Raw genomic sequence first — 27,081 nt, 5'->3', positions numbered from 1 at the left:
ATGTTGAAACATAAACAATATACATGGGGGACTGTTCTAAAATTAAGTACGGTGTGTAATCAATGTCTGTGGTATATGATTACGCGAATTTTAGCTCACTTTAGATTACGTGGAAGAATGTGTTATTTATTCCATCTAGCAATAGGAGTATCGTTATTTTGAAGAGTTTGTGTAATTTAATATAACTGAATAATTTTAACCAAGTGTTCATGGACAAGTGTACTGAATTTCCTCGTTTAGTTGACTACTCTTCTGATGAAGAAACTGCTCATTCAAACGAAGATGAGGAACAGGCATTAGATACTCCAAACAGGTGTTTGAAAAAAAAATATTAGTTGATTTAATCACAAAATAAACAAAAGATTTGATGTTTGTAGTAAGAAAAACAGAATTTTAGTGGAGTAATATTTTATCTCTTAACATGATATTACTTTTGAACCTATTTTAAAGAATTTTTGGAGTTATTTACTATGTTTACACGATGTTTAAATCTTTTCATTCATGCATTATTTTGAGTTTTTCCTGGCTGGGAGAATCATGAAATTAAAATAGTTGTTTGTCCATATTTATAGAAGAAACTCGGCTGAAACTCTTACCAAAATAGGAATTTTTCTGTTATAATCAATAATAATGTATTTCAATTAGACATGAACAAAATGACATATTTAGATAATCTAACCTAAGAATCACGCAAGTGATCTCGTATATTGAAGATAATGGTATCCTTCTGTTATCGGGACCGGGATGAGAAATATACTGATGTATGTGTTCATATAAGGATGTATATATGTATGTGCATGTACACATATACAGGTTACATACATTCCTGAATCTGGTCCCAATAGCAGAAAAATACCAAGATAATTATCCAGCATTGTTAATCAGTTTTCAGTGTTTCTGTTAATGGATGTGCACATCATGTTAGGCAAAAATCAGATGTTTCAGTAAATTAAAATATGGTGTAATGTCTGACAAATCCGTTAAAAAAAAAAAAGTGTTGTAATTGACCTAGAATGAGGAAAAAAATTCTGGAAAAGATGGAAAGGGTGTGAATTGTGTATCAGGTTTGATGAACAAGCAAAAATAAAGCATGTATATTAAATGAATGCAGAATAGTAGCTCTGAATGCATGTCATGTCAGATATTGTTACATAGATGTTATTAATAGCCAATATCCTAGTGGTGGCTATATTTTTTCACTCAAGAAGATAAAGTACTTTGCTGATATCGAGACTGGATTCAGAAGCATACGTACATATTCAGAGTAGTCAGACTTAGCTTGGCAAGTTTATCTAAGTCACTAAATATCTACTACCCCTTTTAGAGAGATTAACAAACTAATTTTGGGTGAAATGTTTTCAAGATAATGGACTTGACATGAAGTGGAAGACAAATTATTTTTCTATTGATTTGTTGAAGAAAAAAACTTCTGTAATGAATTTTTATCATGAGTATAATACACTGATAGTTCACATTTAAAATAAGAGGTTGAATAACATGAAACTTGAAAGGCACAGGCATTTTTGCCTACAATCACACATTTTAAGATTTATATCTAAAAAATTTCAATTGATTTTTTTTAATATTTTGAATTGTAGACATATATTTATAGTCATCTTTATGCAATGCATTGCTCAACTTTAAGCATAATTTATCTTGAATTTTCTTTTTCTTTTGGGACACAGTATGCAAGCAAAATTTGGAAATGGGCCAACAAATATGCATTACAGTATTTTAATACCTTAATGGAAACCTGAATCTCGATTCGGTTAATCTTTGGATTATGGTAACTTGGCGATTTTTTGACGACCAACCCTGCTACAGCAACCTGCTAGTTTTTGTTTGGACACCATTTTGTTTTCACGAAGTAAAGGCTTTTTTTTTTACTCAACATTTCAAACATTTTTTTCCAACAATCTGCTAGCCAAATTACGCTTATGCTAGAACTTTTATGGAACAAAAATGCTTAATCATGACGAAAATTAGATGATGCGAAATTCAGAGAAAGTGCAGAATCGCTCACTGCTTGCTACATTTTTAAGAATTGCACATACACGGTATCATCCATGTACACGTCAACTTATTTTCACTTAAAAAAAATCCCAGAATTGCACAAAAATGTCATTGCGCACACTCTTGACTTTATCCATGTATGCTGCTAAAGTCTTAGCTAGTAACCTTTATCGCCTTACCAAAATGTCGCCAAACTACCTGTTACCATATTCTAAAGATTAGCCCTCGATTCTTTTAAATATCTTTAAGCTAAAGTCAACATGTTATATTATAGAATGATCTGCCCTTTAATGTATAATAAATGTTTTATATTATCATGTAGGGTAATAAATCTATAAAGTGATTTCAAAATCTTACACATTATATTTAATCTTTTATAGCCTTTAGAAAGGAATCACAATAATATCACATGTGTGATTTAATTGTCACTTTTTACTGCAACAGATCTTCCTTAAAAAAAAATGCATATAAAAAGTTGATACTGGCATTCTAAGTTACCAAATTTCTAAATTAAAAATTTAAGTAAGCCAAATTCTGGCAACTGTATGCATTACAGTTCTTCAGGTAACCATGCTCATAGCAGCTCGTTGATAAAGAAATTTAATTTTTATATGCTTTCTTTCTTTCTTTTTATTTTTTCTATTGTAATTTTTTTTCCCCCTTTAATTCAATTTTAAAATATGAACTTGTGGAATTTATCCACAATGGAAAAACTGCAGTCAAATTTCTGCAAGAGTCTCATTAGCTGCAAAATCTGTAAAGAAACTTTTTTTTTTTTTTTTTGGAATCTGTTGTTTAAGCAATTGTCTCTACTTTTCCTCTAGAACAAAAGAAATAAAAAGAGCTTATAAATAGATTCATTTATTGATTTGGAGGGTAAATATGTAATTAAAATGCTAAACATGTATGTCATAATATTTATGTATGTAGTAAGTAAATTTTTGCACCTGAATTGAATGATGATCTATGTCAGCAGTTCTCAACCTTTTGATTAATGCGTACCATCTAAACAAAAATTGAAAATCTTTAGTACCACCACTACAAAATACTACTACACTAGCACTCTTGAAAAAAGCTCAGGTCGCATAAATTTATGAATGTTAGAGAAAAAAACTCAATCGGGATGTTGGGGTTTTAATTTTTGAATATAATAGTTAAAAATACTTTGCTTCTTTGCATACCACCTATTTTTCTCTTGATCATGATTTTGTGAGTTATATGTTTGTAGTATTTTGGAATACGTTTGACTAGTGTGCGTTGAGTATTTTCATGCATTTTCGTGAAATTTTTCTAATTTATGAGAAAAAAGGAGTGTACATGGATATGGTGAAGAGTGTGCGCAATGCCATTTTTGTGCAATTCTGGGATTTTTTTTTTAAGTGAAAATAAGTCGACGTGTACATGGTTTAGTGATATTTTAATTAAATGATAGTTATTTTGTGAATTTTATGTTTGTAGGAATTTGGTATACGTTTCAGTTGAAGTAAACGTGTATGGAAATAATTTAAATATTTGACACTAAGTATTTGTAACTATTTTTAATGTTTGCATATAAATTTGTTGCTGACGTTTATAATATAATAGATAATTTAGAGGTAAAAGGTTTTGGATATTTTATTTATTTTATACTTGGAAATGTTCATTCTTGGAAAGGGTATATACTTTTTCGCGATCAGGTAATTTTATATATGTTCTTTTTACCGTATTTAAAGATTCACAAAATTTTCATGCATTTTCGTGAAATTTTTTTAATTTATGAGAAAAAAGCAGTGTACATGGATATAGTGAAGAGTGTGCGCAATGCCATTTTTGTACAATTCTGTGATGTTTTTTTAAGTAAAAATAAGTCGACGTGTACATGGTTTAGTGATATTTTAATTAAATGATAGTTATTTTGTGAATTTTATGTTTGTAGGAATTTGGTATACATTTCAGTTGAAGTAAACGTGTATGGAAATAATTTAAATATTTGACACTAAGTATTTGTAACTATTTTTAATGTTTGCATATAAATTCGTTGGTGACGTTTATAATATAATAGATAATTTAGAGGTAAAAGCTTTTGGATATTTTATTTATTTTATAAGTGAAAATGTTCATCCTTGGAAAGAGTATATACTTTTTCGCGATCAGGTAATTTCATATATGTACTTTTTACCGAGTTTAAAGATTAAGAAAATTTTCATGCAAATTTTTGTAATTTATGAGAAAATAGCAGTGTAGATGGATAAAGTTAAGAGTGTGTGCAATGCCATTTTTGTGCAATTCTGGGATGTTTTTTTAAGTAAACATAAGTCGACGTGTAAATGGTTTATGTGTATGTGCTATTCTGAAAAACGCGCAAGGAGTTTGCGATTGTGCACTTTTTCCCAATTTTGCAGTTAATATTTGTCATGATTAAGCAGTTTTGTTACATAAAATTTCTAGCATAAGTGTAATTCGGCTAGTAGATTGTTGGAAAAAGTGTTGAGTAAATAAAAAGAAAAGAAATATGTCTTTACTTCGTGAAGACAAAATGGAGGTGAAAAAAAAAAAGTAGAGGGTTGCTGTAGCAGAGTTGGTCGCCAAATTTTCGCCAAAAAATAGCCAAGTTACCATAATCCAAAGATCAACCGATTATTTAACTCGATAAAACAGATACTATTTATCGAGATACTTAGATAGGTATAGATAAAGCACTTACAATTTTAATACACTGTTTATATGTTATATCTTTATTTTTATACAACATTTATCTTTAAATTATACTGTGTTTCAGTGAACTTCCACCTTTGCCTTTAGAAATTCAAAAGATGTATGGTGAATTATCACAGACGGAAATAAAAGATGATCCTGCTAAACATGGTGGAAAAATAAGAGTATTTCCACATGAAAGAGGTGTGTGGGCTACCTATGTATATATTGAATGTAAGTATAACAATAATATACTTTTATATATGAATATGTGAAACTATTCTTATATGTGCCCTCAGGTCGACAAATGCGGCGACAAATTTCTTGCCAAACATTTTTGGCGAGAAACTCCACGCTGCCATATTACTAGCTAAATTTTTTGTCTACATTTCGAACTTTAAGCTTAAAATGTCTCCAAAAACCACGTTATGAACACACGATTTAAGCTAAAAATCCGAAACAAAAAAATTTAGATAGCAAAAACAGTTTCTAACCAAAAATATCTGACAAGAATCCATGTACACAGCGATATTTTTTAACTTAAAAAAAATCTACAAATTGCACAATCTAGGCAACAAACAAATCTACAAACTATGTACACTTCGCTTTAATAAATTAACATAATGACAATACATTTCAATGAATTCCATGTACACATTATCCAGTTAAAACTTTTAAAAATAAATCTACAAATTGCACAATGTAGGCAACGAATGAATCTACAAACTAAGCACACCTCACTTTAATAAATTAACATAACAACAATAAATTTCAAAGAATATCATGTACACAGCGTTCTGTTTTAACTTTAGAAAACATCTACGAATTGCACAATCTAGGCATTATGCACTAATCAACAAAATAAACTAAAGTAACTAAAATAAATTTCGAACAATTCAAAAAAAACAACAATAACGACAGAATTTCATACTAAAAAAAACAACAAACATAACATTCTACAAAATAAGAATAAAATAAAATGCACTTACCATGAATGAATGCTTTTTTGAACAGCAGAAATACCAATTTCATAGCGCCTTCAACATGTCGCCACGTAATCGCTATCGTATTTATATGACAGTTAGACACACTATCCAGAAAATTCATACTATGGTTCACAAATAAATGGTCAAAACCTTCTTTTCCTAAATCTTTGTGAGATTTCCAGCCATCTGAGAAAATAGTTGTACAAGGCTTAATCCACTCTTTAATACTGCATCAACGTTTCCTTACTTCTATCATGCGTAGGCACTAAAAATAATCTCCCCGACCCTCTTGCAACCAACCACGTCTCTCATTGCAACATAGGCCATTTCAAAGCATGCACGACATGAACCATCGAGCAATTAAATCACTCCAGCAAAAGAGTTTTTAACATCAAATGGGTTGCCATACAACATACTACATTTCATAAAAGTGGTATTCCTTTCCGCCCTATTGTTTCAAATTTAGGCACTGCTTCATATCCGTTAGCTAAATATTTAGTTTCTAGATTTTTAACTCTATTAGATAATAACATTTACACCATAAAAAATTCAATAGAGTTTGTAAAAAAAGTTTAAAGCATTTCTCCTAGAAATTTACTCATGGTTTCTTTTGATGTAAAATTGTTACTCACCAATGTTCCAGTGGAGGGTGTATTACGATGTCTAGAAACCAGGCTTCAAGAATTTCATTTCTCTTGCATCAAGATTGATGAGCTAATTTCCCTCACTCAACTCTGTTTGAAACAAACGCATTTTGTTTCCCAAAATAAATATTACAAGCAAACTGAGGGATTAGCCATGGGAAGCCCCGTCAGTCCCATCCTGGACGATATCTACATCCATTATTATGAATCAAAATTGTTTGAAACTTTAAACTTCCCAGCATAGTTCCCCTATGTAGATGATATTTTTACTCTGTTTGAAGGTAATTAAGATGATTTAAATAAAGTTCTTTCAACAGTGAATTCCATTGATTCTGGTATTCAGTTCATCTTTGAACTTGAGACTTGCAATTCTCTTCCGTTTCTCAACATTTTGTTCACACGTAACACATTCAATTTCAGTACTATGGTGTACCGTAAGCCTTCATAGGTTTGCCTTCCGCCACACTTCAAAGCATGTCATCCGACTAAACAAAAGTTAGCTTCATTTTATTCCTATGTTTTCTGTTTTCTGTAAGTTTGCTCCTCCAAACTATCTCTTGATGAAGAACTAAATTATTTAAAAGCAGTAGCTATTGACAGGGGCTTTTCACCCAACATTATTAATCAAACAGTTAAAAAATTCTCATCTCAACACACCAAAAGGCACACTCTTGTTTTAGGACATTATAAAAACTATATTGTCATTCTCTTCTTTCCATCAATTAGCCATAAGGTTGCACGTATTTTAAACTTTTAGATGGTTTATTCTCCCATCAGTAAAATTCCAAGTTCTGTACTCGAGGACCCCATTCTGGATTTGAATTCCTGAGGTATTTATTTACAGGATTCCTTTTCAGTGTGGTTTAATTTACATTGGTCAAACTAAGAGAGCCTTAAAATTTCACGTTAAGGAACATAAGGCATATGTTAGAAAAAAGGAAACACAGAAGTCTTCTGTTGCTTAGCATTGTTGATCTGAAAATCACACTTTCAATTTTTCTGCAGCCAAAATTATTCATAAAACATCTTCCATGGGTGAACTGGATTTTCTAGAGGCATTTCACATTCAAAAAAATCTTTCTGATCTAGTTAACGACTCTAATTCCAATTCAACTTTGCCTTCAGCTTTTAAAGAAATAATGTTTTAGTTCTGGTTTCATCAGTAGATGGAGCCAGTAGCTTGACTCTTGTCCGTTCTTTCTTATATTTTCTCATCTAATCATTATATCTTATCTCTTTCATCTGTGCTTTTGCAGCTAAGGATAATGGTTCTGTAAAACCATTGAAACTAGTCCTGTGAAAATTTGAACATAAATGCTGATTTTTGTTGTTTGACATCTAAATTAGTACATCTATCACTGTTAGCTTGGGAGTAACCCATGATGTGATTGTTCTAACGAGTTTTGAGGCTGCAATTACTTGGCTGATAGAAAAATATATCTGTTCTATGACTGTGTGTTCACAGTAAAAAAAAAAAACCTTTCAAATTGCACTTCTTTCATCACTTGGTTTATATTGTTATATAGATGAAACATCTATTTATTTTTGGTGTGCATGAAGCTAAGTATATTCCATTCCGGGCAAGTATTAAATGGTATCATACTCCCATCGTAACTGTCCCTATTGTATGTTATTAAGTGTATGTATATTTGCAATTTTCAGTTCCTTTTCTGGAGGAAAAAAAAAAAAAAAAGTATGTATATATTTATAATGATTCTTTAAATTATTTTTAACTGCCGAATATTGCATTTTATCACTATATTTGAAATAAATTCATGGATAACTGGTTTCGTTTTTACCTAAATGAATACTGGTACCTGCTGTAATTTCTGCAATAAATCATTTTCAATAGAGTTGAAGATCAATATTTTGTTCTTGCAATTTCAGATAACCCAGAGCCAGAATTTTTTTATATGATTGAAAAATTAAAGAACCTGTCTAAATTTCATGGAATAAACTTTGAAACAAGTGACAGTTTTCATGTAAGTTTATCAAGAACAGTTAAATTAAGGCATCATTGGATAGCTCCATTTATTGACTCGCTGAGAGCTCATTTATGTAACTTCATTAAGTAAGTTTCTGTTTTACTCTTTTTATTCTCTAATCATGCAATTAAAAAGTTATATAAAGTGGATTTTGATGCTTTATGAAGAAAATGAAATTGACTAAAATTTCTAAGAAGGTATAATTTTATGTGCATTATGTTTGTTGATGAAAGAACATTAAGTAAGGCCAACATTGCATTTCTTTATTATATAATATTTACAATTACATTTTCTGCTATTTGAAAAACACACTGTCATTTTTATTTCTGATGATTGCTTGCTACAGATTGAAAGATATTGTGAGATTTGCAACATAATATAAATTACAATACTATTGAATAAACAAAATAAAAATAATGATAATTAAAAAATAATGATAGTATTGAAATATATATATACAGTACCCACTGCTTATTAAATTCACTGGTTAATAAAATCAGATGCTTATAACATTCTAATTTGTAGGAACAGAATCAAATATATAGTAATTGCCATTTATTAAATTCATCACTGCTTATTAAGCTCAGATTTGCAAAGGACAGAGTCTTAAGTGCCAGAATACCCTACTTGTACCTATCAAAGCTTTTTCGTAATTAAGTCATTTAATGAATTGTGAACCGTATCTTTATTAAGGTATGTAATACTTCAATAAAGTGGGCTTGACCAAGAATTTCCTACCCCTCTGCCAATCCCTGTACCTGTGAGACACTGTTTACAGAGTTCTGTACCCTTACTGGACTTCAGATGGGCAGAATTTTGTTATCTTTAAATTTAACAGAAAAACCCTGTGGAGGCATTATAAATGATGACGTTTTGTCTTGATTATCATCCAATAAGAAGCAGAAGTGCAACTTCTGTATCTCATATTTTAAGACTCATTCAGAATCTTCTCTTTGGGATACACACAAATTTTCCTGAAATGTTTCTTAGAATTATTGTACATTAATAGTCTTTGAATGGGACAATAGTGGTTATTATGTAAACTGAAGAAAAAGAAATAAAACATTTTTCATGTTTATAAACATGCAGTGGTCGATCGACTTAACATAACATAAATGGCAGAAACTTTCTGCTGGCCAGAAGAGTGAGTTTTGAAATTGAATAAATCACTGGAAGTAACTTTTTTTTATTTTTTATATCCTTTAATTATAATCTGTCAAAAATGCTTTAAGCCTGAAAGAAGAGAATATGTTATAGAAAGATACTGATGTTCTTGGTAAATGCGGTTACAGGCGAAAACATCGAGGAAGAAAACATCATAGAAGATGAAAATATTGTGGTACAAAGCATCATGGGAGAAAAGAAAATAAGGGGAAAGCATTCTGTTGCAAAACATTGTCATAAAAAAAGAGGGGTTAAAAAATTTAACAGTTTAAAAACATTTTCGTTAAAAATATCATGGTAAAATATCAAGCTCCTGCAAATCACTGCATTACACTACATTGTAGACATGCATTTTTCAAGCTTTAAAAGTTGTAAATGTATATTCACATAATGATTTGTGAGCAGAAGAAAGAATGAAGAATATATCTAGTTTTATATTTCATATTTTGGAATTAACTAACTTGCATAGTTAACTAATAAATGTCATTAATTAATTAATCTCTTAAGGTTTTATTGGTAATTTTTCATGAAAAATGGAGTATTAAAAAAAAGGTTAGAAAAAGGAAGATGAAGTTACTTCTATTAAAATTGTTTGGTTAGTTATCAAATTATAAAATTGTTCTCTGTTACCTTTGTTAACCTGACATTCTTTTAAAGAAAATTAAATCTTGTTTTATTCAGTTTATTTGCATTCTTAACATTTTCATGTACAGGATGCAGCTAATCATTTGGATGTCAATTTATTAGTTATGATGAAGCATGCCAGCTACATAATGTTTCAAAATGGAATTCTGTGAACTGCTATAATTAGCATTAATTTTCTACTCATTTTCAGTTTTTGACCCCGGGGGGTGTTCAAATAAGACAGTGCACCAAAAGGAAGGGGCATCCAGACCTGGCATGCGTAAGGCAGCCCTTTACACGGTTAAATTGCCCCAGCCCCTGGATGCCATCTGAGGAGGCGCTATCATCCCCCCGGTCTACGCAGGTACACTTAAATGTTTCACATAGAACATGGTCATAGTTAGAAATCGCCGTTCCCCAGTTTTGAGCAACGGGAGCCCAAGGGCAATTTTCGATATCTGACCATTTAACACCCCCCACAACCAAGAGGTAGACAAGACAGTACCAGTACGCTTCCTGCTGAGCCTGAACCACCGAATAAACGATAGTTCTAGTCATTGTGAAGACAGTTTATTTAACCGAGAAGTCGAAGCTGTCTGATATTGATCTAGCTAGTCGCTGGGATTGCTAGTCTGATTCAACTCCCAGGAATGGTCATCTGAACATAGTTAGCCAAAGCGAATCTGGTTACTAGCGTGGCTACGAGTAGGCCTATGTAGGATTAGGTCAGCGAGAGGCTAGAATTTTCCTCGGCATCGTGCGCTGCACGACCCTGCACGGACCTGCAGATAGGTTTCCTGTGGCATTGAATATATGGCCATTTTTAAGACTGGTGAGAATTTTAAATTAGACACTGAACATTTTTATAATAATTTCAAGTATAAGACATACCTGAAATTTGGAGGCAATTTTTTGAAGAAAAAAGTGATAGTCTGTAAAATATGGTAAGATTATATTTGGTCTAGTACTGCTGCTTTAGTCCTATAACAGACATATAGTGAGTTATCTCTATGTCTGAGATAGTACGACAGTCTTGAGGGTTTTAAAACAAACTTTTTAAGCTAAAGGCATGACTTTGTGCTACAAATAAGCACATCTCGTGAAAATGCAAACTAAAATAAGAATAATCAATTCTAATTAAACATTGATCCAGAATCTAAGACTACAGAGTTAAATACTAAGCTATAAGCTGGCTGTATAAATTACTGACACATCAAATTAAAGTATTTGCGGTGAGGTAAATCAAAGGTAAGATAGTTGCATTTAACTAGAGGTGGCAGAATGTAACTATGTAGCATGCATTCCAGAAACACTCTCACTCAAGATCCAAAAATCTCAGCTTAAATACACAACTCACTAATTTGCATTCTGGTGAGGAATATGGAAAGAAGTTAAGGTAAAGATCCAAATCATATTAACTGATTATTTTTAAATAAGAACAAATAGTTAAAAAGTGTGGATTTGTGTAAAAGAAACATCAGAAGAATTGCAAGTTATAGCTATTGTTTCAGATATCAGTGAGAGAAGTTAAGAAGATTAATTTTTATAATAAGTGTGAACTAACGGTATATTAAGACAATGTGTGTATAGAAACTATACACATTATGACTATATATGACTATGGTGTTATAGAAAATATTAAAAGGAATGCAGAAAAAATTATGATATGTCAACATTAACTGAATTGAGAAAAGTATGGTAAGTTTTGAGAAAAGCTCTTGAGTTGAAAAGTGTTGATTAAAAACATTATCAGCAGCGAAATTGAGAAAAAATGTTGATTAACAAAATAAAACAAACATGGATAGAATAATTGTTTGAAAAGTTAGAAATTTCATCAATTATTTAAAAAAAAAATTGTAAATAAAAAAAAAAATAAATAAATTTCAAAATTGCATAAATAGTGTAATTTTAGCACTGAATTTTAATTATTAATTCAAGATTAATTTTTGGATTAGTTGTTAGTTGTTATTTTATTTGATAAGTTTAAAACTGATTATCATAATTTTTAATACAGAAATTGCCATCTATTAAATTCAGCTGCTTAATAAACTCAAATATGTTTGGGAGTGGAAATAATTTAATAAGTGGCAGGTAGCAGGTACTGTAATTAAAATGTACCTAATACATAACAATATGTTGAGTTGATTTATACAAACATTTTATATCTATTTTTTTCAGTATTTGTGTTATTTATATCATTGTTATTTATATAAAATCAAAGTTTTGTTTTCATATATGACAAATTTTACAAAAAGATAAGAGGAATTTCTTTTCTCCGAGTTATGAAATGTTTCTGATTATTATGCTGAAATTTATATTAACACTTTACTGACCGATCACCTATTAATCTGCCTGTTTTCACCAATAGCCTATTAATTGTTTATTTCTCGGAGCTACCTAAAAATAGCCTATCAGTTTGTAGCCATTGCGATAAACAATTGCCATTTGCTATATCATCTGCATTTTATTTTTAGTATTGAGATACAATGCTCACTTTTGTTAACTGTGTTGCTTAGTAAACTCCCACATTTTCACACCGTTTTTAAAAAATTTACTTTTCACGGTGAGCGAAAAAAATGGTATTGGAGAGTTTTATTTAGACGATTTATCAGATTGTCCTGACAGTTATTCAGGACAGGGAGAATCTGCGGCTGAGCGGCCTGTCGGACGTGCATGTGCTGTTGAACTGCTAGCGGCTGGTAAAGTGTTAATTTTTCCCCCTCTGAAATAGCATCATTCATTTTTCATTTGAGAATTGGATGGTTGTAATAAAAAGTTTTTATTAGAGAAAGGTTTCATTTTGTTCAAAATAAGAACTAAGGAGCTTGAATGCTGAACTTATACGTGAGAAGTTAAAGTCAAAACACCATGTTTAAGATGAAAAGCTATAAGTTTATAAGAGTGATCTGTAAACATGAAATGTAAATGACTTTCATTTAACACTTGATATTTAATATATAATTCTTGCTAGGTAAATGAGTTTTTATCATGTGAATTTAAATTGTATGAATAATATGATACTTGTAAAGATTTTTCAATTTTTATATTTTCTTTTTAGATTCAAAATAATGTTTCAATCTTTGGAAGTATATGAAAATGAAGAAAAAACAAGGTAATTTTCCTCAATCATGTGTTCAATATACTGAGCTTTTATTACACCAGTATTATCCATATTATGTTAATTAATAATGATATTATGTCATGCATATTTTTATCCCTGAACATCAATGGCCATTTCACATTTTGTAAGTAAAGAAATGTTAAAAAATATCAGTTCAATACTGTGTTTACTCACATAATAGTCACACTTTTTTTTTTTTTTTTTTTTTTGGCCAGGTTTTCATTGTGAAAATCTAAGTGTTGACTATTGTGCAATATTCTATTATACTACACAATATTGTACACTTTTGATGATTTTTTCTGCTTCAAAATGGGGGGTGCATTACATCTATACATATGGACAGAATAAAGGACTCTTTTTCCCAAGACGGATTTTGAAATTGATTTAAAATGAATTCAGAAGAGTTTTTTTTTTGTCAGATATGTATGTATGCATATATGTATGTAGCAGAACTTAAGAACGAGTAGCCAGGGAATGTAGAAATTTTGTGTATGGGACTGCTATACATGTAGATGTGCACTTCCCTTTTTGGTTGAAATTGGCTGCACTAAAAGTATATAAATATATATACCATTCTATTACCCCCCTCAGTGAGCTAATTTTTTTATTCTTATATGTTGATAAACTGCGCTTTTTTTTTTTTTTTTTTTTTTTTTTTTTGCTGTCAAAGTGATTGAATTACGTTGTTCTTATGTAAGATTATGTAAGGTTAAGATTTTAATACCTTTAGTTAATCTGCATGCAACATTTGTAGAATTATCAATAATTTAAAAGTTGTTTAAGTTCCACTAAGTCTAATGCTGCCGCTATTTGTTTACAGTTGAAACTTAGTAGTATAGTGAATTAAATCAGTTTCTGCACCCACTTCAGTGTCGTTTTGCCAAGTGGGGCCAAAAGTTTTGTGCACTAAAAAATCTGCCTTTCTGCCTAATTTTATTTAATTTAAACTCTAATTGTAAAAATTGTTTTTTTAAATGGTTTTCAACTCTTATTTGGTGTTTTAGGTTTTTCTGTATTTTACAATTTTTAATGAAGATGTTTTGAGTGATATTTACTTTGATAATTTCCTCTTAAAATGTTATTAAGATTTATCCTTTAGGTTGGCATGTTTAGCTTCAAGATGTATTTTAAGAAATGATAGTTTCATACTTTAATTGGATAATAATTCACCACGTACAACATTTTGAGGTTGAAGGTCTATTTCATCTTCATTCCAGGTTAACCCAGATGATAAGTATACTTTCTATAAACAATTTTTTTTTTTTTTTTTTTTTTTTTCTTTTCAGTATTCTTAGTGCTAGTAGATTGTCCTGGATCCATCACCTGTGAATAATCACTTTTCTGCTTAGTCAATCCTAGCCATTTTGTCCATTTTGAAAATCTAAGTTTGTTTTATTATTTTTCACAAAATGTGTAATATAGTAAGAGTTTTTCAAAAAACAATGATATTCTCAAATCTGGTAAAAAGGTTAGAAATTCATAGCAACAAGAAGACAAAATACTTAGACAGCAAATCGAGGTAAAAAATTAATATAGTTGAAAGTAGAGCAATATAATCCCAGAAATGGTGGCGACATAAGAAGTAGACATACTAATAAATGATCAATTAATGAGAGTTTGCGAGTATTAGAGGGAAAAAAATAAATAAGATGTTGGGATGTTTAATTTTTTAATTTAATAGTTGAAAATACTTTGTTTCTTTGTGTACCACCGGTTGAGAATCACTGGTATAGAGCATTCTGCAATAGAATACTGTCAATAATTTTACTGTTCTTTTTGATATACTATTTTATTTATTCATATCTTAGACCTATCAACTGAGTATTTTCTCTAGATTTGTGATTTCTTGTATTCATCAATCAGATGTACTAATACATAAAAGTAGCTTAAGGATACTTTTCCTAGATAGATAACTTCATAATTGCTTAGGCTTTTGCAAACCAAAATATTAAAGCTGTAACTTAGTTTGCTGCATCATTGAACTTTTTGAATTGTTAATGAACATTGCCGAAAGATAGACTAAGACATTAACATTTGAAACCACATATCTATTGAAATGAATGATATGTATCCCTATATATATCTTGTTATATTGCCACTGACACTAGATGATCTCTGTAGAATTGTATTTTCAACTGGCCCCACAATCAAACTCAGATAATTTGTCATAAATATAATTTAACTATTCTCAGATTAATGCCATAAATAAATATAATACATTGTACTAGCAACTTTAATTAGCATTAAAAATTATTGATATTAAATAATAAAGTTTCTAATTAATACATTAAATAAGTAAATTGACTAAAAATATATCATCTTAAATATTAATCTAATACTTATAAAGCAGTTACATTTATTTTAATGCTATATCATAAAACTATATGTAACTGCTTTGTTTTTTCTTACCTAATGTGTAATATATATTGCACGAACCCCGTACGAATGTGAAGTGAAAGAAGAAAATAACGTAACAACTGGTGTCAGAAAAAAAAATTTAACAACTACTAATATTGTTTACTCCAAATAATTAATAATATATATTTATAATGTAGGACATTTCTAGGACTCAAAGCTCATATAGGATATGAATATTTAGGCAAGATGGTGAAAAAAGTTGATTCCTGCCTTACAGAATTTAAATTGCCTACATTTTATGAAGTTAGTATTTAAATATTTTTTAATAGCTGAATTTTATCCAATTTTGATAGCTTTCTTTTGACTGAATTTTTTCAATGTATATTAACTTTCACTTTTAATGTATAATCATAAATTTATGGTACTTTACAAAGATATATTTGGAGCTAAAAATATGATGCTTTTATATATATATATATAAATAAATATGTTTGGATAGGTAGATGTTAAAGATGAGAGTTTTATCTGTGTCATAATTACTTGGATGTGCATTTATATATAAATGAAATGATGGACTTGGAGACTTGGTTGTAGATTCAGTATAGTTTTATTTTGTAATAAAATATTTATTATTATATCTGTACACTCCTCGATTCTCTTCACAGCCGGCACGTTTAGGCGATAGACAAGAGATGAATTTTCTAAAGACAGTCTAGAAAGTCTACTTTTATGATAGAAAGGAGAGATGGTGAAATTAAAATGGGGGATAAAAAGGACTATTGCCAAATTAATTCACTTTCAATTAACATGAGACTGCCTTCACAATCTTACTGCCCTTCACAATCTTTCTGAGATAGGATAATCTTTAAAAAAAAAATTTTCAACACTTCTTTTTGTATATATATATAATTTTCTTTTTATTCACTTTACTTTTAAGTACTGAATTGAAGTATAAATTTTTGAATTGCATTCAGTTCAAATTCAAATTTGTGTTTAATGTACAAATCCAAATTTCTTAAAATATATCTACATGAATTTAAGGTTGCTCTTGTTGCCTAGTGGATAAAATGCTGGCTTCTTAAGTTATAGATTTTGGATTCAAGCATCACCAGGGAGTGGTGTTATAATAGAGTTGGTATTTAAAAAAAAAAAATATTTACAAAAAAAAATTATTGCTAGTTTCAAAGTAGCCCAAAGTAGGATTTATTTTTCATTTTATTTCATTCATCCTTCATATAAACATAATTTTTACTTGGCATTGTGTGTGTTATCCTTCTTTTGACAATGAGCCTTTGTCCTTAATATGTACCAAAGTATTGAGCCTTTGGTACATAAGATGATTTGATTCTATTTCAGCTACATGAGACTAGCAAAAGCGATACTGGTATTAATTTAAAGTTGCTGTTTTACCTATTTTTTGGTGTATTTAATTATGGCAAAGCTCACTAGGGCTATCTGCCTAAGGGGAAGGATGCCTTCATGGAGGACTTTCTAAGGGAAACTGGCTCGTATACACGTTACACATGGGGAAAACCACGAAAACACCCATGCAGCCAGCCCGTTCGCAGGATTCAAACCTCGGACCGAACTACCAGTGTTCAGCGACTTTACCGCTCGGCCGCTGGTGGGCCCTGTTTTACCTAACTGTTTTTAAAAAGTTTAGTGAGTTCTAAATTTTAAACAAGTGGTGACGAGTAAACCATTTGTTTAAAAAAATTAAGAAAATCATTATTTATACAGAAAAGAAGCTTGCTAGTATGTAGCTGATCTTATGGAATACTTCTATGCATTTTGATGGCTTCATATTTGTTTTTCTTAACATGCATGACCACTTTGCGAATAACTTGTATATGAACTTAAACATATACAGAGGTTTAATCTTGATGATAATTTTTCATTAATATATATAACTTTTGTATGAACATTAGCAAATTTGCTAACTATGGAATTCAATTTTTAATGCAGAAAAAGAAGTATATAAAATGCAGTTACTTCAGTGAGTTTTAGATAAAGGTGACCTTATAAAATAAACCTTTAGATAGTGGCTCTTCATTAATATATGAATGACTAATTGAAGTAATTACAGTTACATTTAAGATAAAAAATATGTACATAAGGCAGAAACTAAAACATTTTTGTAAAAAATTGCTGTTTATTAACTTAAAAATAACTGCTTTTTTAAGTGTGATATTTCATTTAGTATTGCTGTATCCTACATATATTTAAACAAAATATACTTTTTTATTGCATTATTTAAACCAATTAAGGGAAGTTCGTACATTACGCAAAACTATTTATGGTATTCTACCCCATGAAAAGTTTTATTTTCCAAAATAGAATCATGCAGTTAGGATTTTAATTTAACTAACATAAAATTTTATAAATAAATTAAATTAGATATATACAACGATTCTTTTCTGCGATATTCTGACAAAAATTATCGTTTTGCTTTTGGATAAATAGTTCAATGAGGGTTAGGAATTCATGGAATTAATGAGGTGTTCAAAAGTAATTAAAAGAAATTTCGTTTTGTTCAAGCACATTTCTTCAATTAAATTATTTGCATCTCCTTGCTGCAGTCATCTCTTCCATATTAATATAAATCATTGCACTCTGCTTCTCTTATATAAAGTAAGAAGTAAAATAAGTTTTAATCTAGGAAAAATTAAATCCATCTGGATCTAGGAGAAATTAAATCCATCTTCATGTCTTATGGCAGAATTCAGGCTTCTAAAATCACAAATTAACATTCTGTAAGAACACTATTTTCGGAATGCGCACATTTTAGTAAGTGATTTGCAATCTCGCATTTTCTAATCGTGAATTTGTGGCTTTAACAGATGGATTTTTCCACTACATGGATGGTGCACTCGATGTTAAAACCATGTAACAAAAGTTTAAGTTAGAGTCCAACTCTTAGTTCATATAACAATATTGTATGCAGCACCACTTCCCCCCCCCTGGTGATGAGTTTTTTAACTTTTTTCCCATGGAAAATAAATTTGCATGACAGTCTTTATACAATTACCAAGTTTGATAACATTTGGTCCAGTAGTTTTCCTTTTAAAGTAAAACCTTAATTACAACCACCCTTTATATGTAACAACTTATTGAAATGAAGTACATTGTTTTAATGAATCGTTTTGTATAACTGGAAAAATAGATATTTTCTGATTATCCATACCCATGGTTTCAACATTCAATAGAACTGCCGAGTTTAGGGCATATTTTTGAGCATTCGTGAAAATAGCCAGCCCTCATGTGTTTTAAATAAATGCTTTATATTTAAGTGAATGAAATCCTTGTGCTGTAAAAATGTAAATATTAAACATGAGTATGTTTCCTATAAAATGCTTTTTATTATCATTTATAAACTATTAGAATAACCAAAGAAACATTTTTCAGTAATTTACATCTCCTTGCTGTAGTCATCTCTCACATATTAATATAAATCATTGTGCTCTGCTTCTCTTGTATAAAGCAAGAAGTAAAATAAGTTTTAATCTAAAATAAGTCGCCAATAAATGGCTGATTTTTCGTGCTGTGTATAATTACAAAATACCAAAAATTATTTTCAGGATATGCCTAAATAGCTGTTAAGTTTTCTCCTTCTGGTGTGGACTTTAGTCTGTGTGTACTTCTTTGTATGCAAGCAGATTTTTAATCCATGTGGCTAGTTTTTCTTTGAAAGGTATCATAACTAAAGAATTTCTTCTGAGAGCATATTTTGCATTGTCATTTTTTTATCTGGTGAATATTACCTTGTTATTTAAAAATTTTTAATTTCTTATTTCTTTTAATGGTCTAAAAATCATTCTAATGAATGGAAGGTTATGAAATGAATAATAAATCAGTAATTATACAAATCTCTAGTTATTAAATGCTGTTTAAATATGACTTCATCGAGAAATCCAAAAAGTCATGCTAATCTCAGAGTTAAACACTGATCCTACATATGTATTTCCAGTTAAAAAATTTCTTAAAGTTGAAAATTTATTAAAAAAGATATTTTTGAAAGTAATGCACTGACCTCTTTTCAAAGAATAGGTTCTCTTTATCAACCTTTTAATATTTTGCTCTATAACAATACAGTATACCACATAATCATAGTACAAATAAAGAATGATTTATTAGCTTTGTTTAATTTTTTTTTATATTATAATTCTTAACTTTACAAATATTTAATAAGCAAGTTTTCAGAAACAAAATCACAGATTCTGATTGTAAAGAATTCAGTTTTAAATTAATTTGACAGTTTCACTTGATATATAAATAGAATTTTTTTAATATTTGGAATAAATACTTAATAATTAGCTTTTTAATACTTAGTCTTAAATCATCTCTTTCAGAAATGTTCAACCAAATTTCTTGCATAATAATTTATATATTTAAAAAATATATTAAATAATTCTTTGTGTATTTTTTTCTTATATTTATTTTATGATTCCTTCCTTGCACATTATATAGTTTTATATCAATAAATAATTAATTATCAACAAAACAAATTTTGTGGAATCTATAAGATCTTAGTTGTGTAAATTAATTGGTGGTGAATTATTGGTTACCAACACGTAGTTCACCCCTTGATAATTGTTGACTCCACTTAAAATTTCATAGACCCCCATTGAGTATCCCTGCTGTAAAGGAAAAATCTAAAATAATAAGTTAAAAAATAATGTTTTCTACTTAACATGTAGTTTTGGGTTCTAGGAAAAAAACCCACAGGAAAAATGCTCACAGAATAATGCTCGCAGGAAAAAAGCCCACATAGAAAAAAGCTCACATGGCAAAATGCTCACTTAGAAATATGCTCACAAGGAAAAAAGCTCACATGAAAATAAGCTCACTGATAAATAAAATACATAGAAATATCCGTACATTAATCAATCTTGAACATAATACATATACTTGAATTGTTTAAAGAAAAATTAGTTGATCATTTGAAAAAATTATTGGACAAATGCTCACATAAACATTTTCAGAGGCGGTATATAAAAGAATGAAAACTATAGTAAAATTTTGCATGTACTATAATATTTTATACTGCTGCCCCTGTGCCACATTTTTATTCCTTTAACTGCCAACTGTTAATTTTTGTTTTTTTACTCTTATTTTTGCATACTTTTGATATGTATCTATAGAAATTGGTGTTTGAATGTAGTTATTTAAGTTTGGAGCCAAAAAAGTTCTAGAAGACCACAGTTTCCAATCGAAGTGTGGAATCATTATGATGCAGCCTCCGAAAAATCTCCTAAAACCAAAAATTGTTATGAAAGCTTTCATAAGGTACTAAATTCATTATTTAATTGTATCCATTCCAGTATGCGGTTTTCATTTGATGGACTCGTAAAAGATTTAGCCTTCAACATTTATTATTAGCTGTTGTAAATACATGGTGTACTGAACGAAAAAAAAAAGAAAATATGAAAACTTAACATTTGCTAATCGTGAATCATGTAAAACTAAATATTTACATATGTTAGCTAACATTCAGCACGTTTATGTATTCATATTTTTTTAAATATATATTTGTGATTTATATATAATAAGGTACTTTATGTAATTTAAATAAAATAATTATTTATGCTTGCTTATTCTTCTAAATGTTTATATTATAAAATGTGTAACTTATATTTACTATTATTTTATTTTTTACAATTAAAATTGTAATAATTTTTCACTGTATATTCTGTTTCATTTTTCTTCCTTCTTTCTCTCCTTTTCCTAATTCAAAACGGCCCATTTGTTAATCTTATATAGCAACTGAATGTACACATAAGTTATAACAGTTTTTGATATATATACCATAGATGTTTTGGTAATTTAAATATTTTTCTATGAACAATTCACGTAGATGTACAATATGCAAATCGATTAATTATTTATTGATTGATTAATCCAAGGATATTTCTACATATTTTATTTATGAGTGGGCTTATTTCCGTGTGAGCTATCTATGTGAGCTTTTTTCCTTGTGAGTATATTTCTAAGTGAGCATTTTTCCATGTGAGCTTTTTTCTGTGTGGGCTTTTTTCCTGTGAGCATTTTTCTGGTCACCTTAGTTTTGCTGTTCTATGCAGGTTTGAATTAATTCAAGATGTTTGAGAATACATATAGGCAACAGCTGTAAAGTAAAAATTATGTATTTTTGCATCTTCTTACTCTTTTTCTTATATAAAATTCATTATTAAATTTGTAGTTGGCCCTTGTGTATATTTGTCAAAAATATATTTGTGAACTGTTTTCATAAAATTCTGCACCTTATTTTTAAAAACTTGGTAACTTGAAATGTATTTTTAAAAATAAAGCTTGTACTTTAAAACACTTTGCATACTTTTTTTAGGCAAGAATAGCAAGAATAATTCTTATATTAGATGAATATTCCTTTATATCAGCATTAAGTATTGATAAATTGTGTAACACTACTTTTATATCTACTTTTTCTTTCAGAATCCATCTTTTCATCTTAGTATTATGTCTTGTGTTGGCAGCAAAGAAGAAAATATTGAATTGTTTCTAGCTGACCTAAATGTGAGTAATATGGAATTTTAAAAAATAGTCATAATTTGTTTATACAGTCAAAAGTTGTTAATCCGGACTCGTCGGGACTTCGGCGATTCCGGATTATAGATAATCAGTTTAAATCTCGTAAGACGGCATGCAGAAATTCTAAAATTAAAAATATGAAACCATAATGTATAAAATTAAGAACAATTATGATCTAAAGGGTATCAAAATTAAAAAAAAAAAAGCTTAATATTTATTTGTTTACTTTATTAAACATTTCTTTCAATGTAAGTTGTTTAAGTTGCTTCGTTTTATGTGATAATACTTTCTCTTTAATTCTATAAACAGACATAATTTCTTGTTCAGTTATAAAGTTTCGCTGTTCAAGTCCCGTTAATTGCTGTGCCGAGAATACCGACTAACTTGTCAATCGAAATTTTTTCATTTTCACTAACCTCTCTGTCACATTCTTCATGTCTTTATCCATTTTTTGCAGCAATTCCACTTTTTGTTTGTTGGACATCGAAACATACTTTCGTTTTGTAGATCCTTTGGAAGTTCCAGCATCGGGAATTCTATTTGACATAATCGAAAGTTCAAGTTTACTTTTATAAAATTGCTCTTACAGTCTGCAAAAAATAATAAGCGGGATCCAATTCGAAGATTAAGGAACAACGCAATCATTAACTGAAATAGATAATTAGATCATTTTAGCTTACACTGTCCGTTATACATTAAACGCGCAGGCGAAAACATATTCTGCACTTGCGCACACGCATGTGCGCAGTAGTCAAGGTCTTACGCGCACGCATAAAACGCCTGTGCGCATGTGCCAAAGCGGCGCATGCGCAGAAAGTTTTTAGCTTTGAGGTCCGGATTATGGGTGTCCGAATTAACGACTTTTGACTGTATATTAAACTGAAAAACTAAAATATATTAATTTGTGTTTAAAAAAGGTTTTATTTGTTATAAATTTGTTCTTTAATAATGTGCAAATAGTAATTTCTCTTTATAATACCAATCTATCAATGTAATCAATTTTTGAATAGCTCTTTTAACAATGTGTTAAGTTCATTTCTTTTAAGCTTGTGTAAATTTATATGTTTTATAGAACTATTATATTTAAATCTAGTTATTCCTAAAATTCTAAAGGTGGAATTGGTACCTTGCAGTAAATTATGTACTGGGAACTTCACATATTTAAAAAAAGATGTTTTTGATTATTCTATAATGGTGTTTCCAATAGAATATTAGTATTCTAAAGTTATGTTGCTTGGGCATATGCAGTATCTCGAGGTAGATTTATAAATTTTATTAGGATTTTGTTATGTACAGTTATGCTTTTACTACTTCCAGAATAATATGCAACTTTGTTGAATATTGGGGACATATTTGAAGGTATAAGAAATGTCTGCATATGCAATGAAGAATGAGAGATGGTGATGTCTTTATGTATAACCCTAGAATGATCATTTTTTGTGTATATTTTAGTTTTTCTTTTCCTTTGTTAGTTTAGCATCAGTTAATTTCTAGCAAGTATCTTCATCTACTACAAAATGAACCACTTGATCTGTGTGTGGCTTAATGTTGTTATTTTTAAAAATTAAAGAAACAGCGCCAACAAGTCCTCAGTAAAGTTTTGCATTAGGTTCAAGAACTTCATTTCTATAATATTATGTGATCATGGTGGTGTTGCTCAGTCCAACATGATATCTCCTCTCTTAATAATTTGACTGGATCCTAAAAAAGCTCTCTAACCATGATGTCCTTATGTTATCTTGCATTCGTTTGTAGGTGCTGTGGTTCTCATTTTTCTGCCTGAAACTGGCTAGCTTCTAATTTAGCGATGGCTGTCTAAAGCTGTCGTCTAAATGATTGTGAAAACTTATTTTAACTAATGTGAATCAGACTTGTGACTTTTTTTACAAGAAATACAATTGTATAAATGAATTTCACAGATTCGAAAACCAGTCACTTTGAAGATTTCTTAAAAAGCATATTGTTTCAAATTTTAGGAACCACAACATGGTTCTATATCATTTGTAATTTGAATTATATACAACATCGTTTTTAAAATATGAATGGTAGCTTTTGAATTATTGCAAAAAATGTATTTGTAATTATGATTTTGGACACAAAAAAAGTTAGTATTCTCGGCTGTTTACATTAATGGAAGCATTTTGAAATTATTGAATATTTTAAGTTTTTCAAAATTATTTAATAAAATTGTTATTAAAATTATCTATTAATTTATTATAATTAGTATATGATGTGTTTGGATATTAAAAGGCCGTTTGGGAAATTTGGATTGCTGTGTTAGATTTCCTACAATAAACATTTTACAAATTTGAATGCTATTGTACTTGTAGGTTAATGATGATGAACATGTAGCAGAATAATGATCGAGAACCATTCACACAAGACATTTCAGCTGATAGATTTGGACACTTATATTTAGGCTGACATACAGCTAAATTAGAAAGCTCTTTTCAGCTCCTCCAAGAGTCCCAGTATGGATATGATGAAGATGTAAGTTCCACAATTGTATTTTCTGAGAGAAAATCTGAAGTAAGTTAAAAGCGAGATGTAATTTCCTCTGTAAACAAGTACATCAGACTGGTCTGGAAGTGGGTAGCATAGGGGGCACCATCTGCTGGTCTGAGAAGTGATGAAAAGTTTTGAAAGCAAGAGTGATGAAAAACCAGACACGATGCAGGATCATTACCAGGCGAATCAGGAAGCATGACTATGACAAAACAAGAGAACATATCAGTCAATCTAAAGAACAGGGGAGAAATTGAAGTTGTCAACAGTTTGCAAGATAAGGAAATAAACTAAGTTTCAGAGTTTAGAAACATGAGGGGTAATTTTGAGGATACAGCAAAACTTGGAAAAATTCACTGAAGTTTTTTTTTTTTTTTTTTTTTTTTTTTTGTCTAATTTGGTGTGCCACGTAAGGCCTACTAAGTATTCTCTGGTAGAATATCGTAGTTGAGATGATCATGAAAGTTGGAGATTGCTTAGGCTCCAGATTTTTGAGGAAAATTTATTTAGCTTGTTCAGATAGTCAGATACGTATTTCATATTGAGGTCACAATGAAAACATTTGTTACGGTTCAAACACGGAGCTTCAGTGATAATATATAGAATTTTTTTTTTTGGATGATTTGCAGCTGATTTATGTCAGTGTGTGCCCAAGGTAGAAAGGCATTACTTGAAGATAGGTTGGATAATAGAAATGCAGATTTCGTTTTTCCTTTAGAGAGTTAAGTCCAGAGGTGCTTGATAGAAGGGAATTCAGTTTGAGGATAATATGTAGAGTTTTGCTTTTGATATTTTTGATGTGGTTTTTATATTTAAAGGCAGATTTAAATGTAATTTCAAGATATTTTGCAGTGGGAGTGAATGGAACAGAGGTGTTGAAAAAGCTTGATTTGGGTGGTAGTTTTCAATTTTTCGAATTTTCTAATCAATAGAAACTGATTTTATTGAGTTTCCAGATTGATATCGATTTTCCACCTTCGATACCATCCTGAAGTGACTGGGATCTTGTTTTGGATATGTTTGACAGATTCAGAAGCCCAGATTAGGCAATAATTGCTATGTCATCGGCCTAACATGCAAGGAGAATGTTGTAGTCATTGTGAAAGTTCCCACGATGGAACATTTAGGATCTATGCAAAGTACAATTTGTCTACATTTTATGAAGTTAGTATTTAAATATTTTAGATAACTGAATTTGATCTAATTTTGATTTCTTTTGACTGAATTTTTTCAAAATATGTTAACATTCAATGTATAAGCATCAGTTTATGGTACTTTACAAACATGTTTGGAGCTAGAAATGTGATACTTATATATGTATGTATAAACATACGGTTGGAGAGATAGGTGTTAAAAGATGTTTATCTGAGTCATAATTACTTGGAGAGGTGTTTATGTATAAATGAAATGGTGGACTTGCAGACTTGGTTGTATATTCAACAGTTTTATTTTGTAATAAACAAGTCTTCACAAGCATAAATAGGTCCACACATCATTATTATGGGTATGATAATGCACTCCACAGTTCTGTACTGCTGACATTTTCAGACGATGGACAGCAGAGGCAAGAGATACACAATAGCAGCAGGGTAACAGGTTTGGCAGCAAGTGAAGCAGCATTATAATAAAGGCATGCATCAGCAAAGCATGATATCTATAGTGAAATGTTTCTTTAATGTGATTGGATAAAAATCATAGTGATGACCAAGCATGCTCCGTGCATGTTACGCCGATGACTTGGCAATTCTTACCTATTCTGGGTTTCGAATCAGTCCCCTGCAAGCAAGGCAAGATCTCAGTCATCGTAGAATGGTATTGGAGGTGTAAAATCGTTATCAATCGGCAAAATTAGAAAATTACCACCTAAATTAAGCTTCAACACCAATTCTATTCGTTGTCAGAATAAAATGTTTTGGAATTACACTTAACTCTACCTTTAAATAGAAAAATATCAAAGGCAAAACTCTAATCCTGAAGTACCTCTGGACTTACTTTCTAAAGAAAAAATGGAATCTAGCCTCTATTATGGAACCTTTTATTATACCTATAGTGGAAGCCTCTCTTCCACTATAGGTTCTCTGCCTTGGGTACGTGCTACTGAATCAGCTGCAAATCATCCAAATTAAATTTGTGTATATTATTATTGGAGGTTTGTATTTCAACGTTAACAACTGTCTTCACTGTGACCTCAATATAAAATTGACTTGGCCTGGCCTAAATTTTTCGTGATTTCAATATCTTACTTTCTCCTTGTCTTGCCCAAATATTTCTTAATATCATATTCACATAGATATTTATTTCATTTTAGGTTATTTTCGATGCATTCATGGAAAGCCATACAGATTGCAGAACATTATGGATAACTGAAGTATGTTGTAAATGTGGAAATAAACTATTCACAATTCCTTTGAAATCATAAATTGTACAGTTATTTGTATAATAAACTTTTATATATTATGAAA

The 27,081-nt window shown here is 29.9% G+C and overlaps 1 protein-coding gene across 3 annotated transcripts; it reads left to right on the top strand.

The window, feature by feature from the left end:
* On the top strand, positions 1-27,081 carry LOC118205805 (U6 snRNA phosphodiesterase 1). Of its 3 annotated transcripts, none has more exons than XM_085823243.1 (7): positions 1-313; positions 4,795-4,920; positions 8,204-8,387; positions 13,148-13,201; positions 15,766-15,871; positions 22,019-22,099; positions 26,928-27,081. In XM_085823243.1, exons 2-7 carry the CDS (start codon positions 4,806-4,808, stop codon positions 27,036-27,038), a joined length of 651 nt encoding a protein of 216 aa, XP_085679369.1. In that variant the 5' UTR covers positions 1-313; positions 4,795-4,805; the 3' UTR covers positions 27,039-27,081. The 3 variants fall into 3 exon arrangements, with proteins under 3 accessions (XP_085679369.1, XP_085679366.1, XP_085679368.1); XM_085823240.1 differs by having other exon boundaries at positions 2-313; positions 4,772-4,920; XM_085823242.1 differs by lacking the exon at positions 26,928-27,081 and adding an exon at positions 24,445-24,949 and having other exon boundaries at positions 2-313; positions 4,772-4,920.

The sequence above is a fragment of the Stegodyphus dumicola genome, chromosome 9 (assembly GCF_044657685.1).
Source record: "Stegodyphus dumicola isolate Sdum_Otavi_A_Nest chromosome 9, ASM4465768v1".
NCBI lineage: Eukaryota > Metazoa > Arthropoda > Arachnida > Araneae > Eresidae > Stegodyphus > Stegodyphus dumicola.
This window is presented reverse-complemented; position numbering and strand designations above follow the sequence as displayed.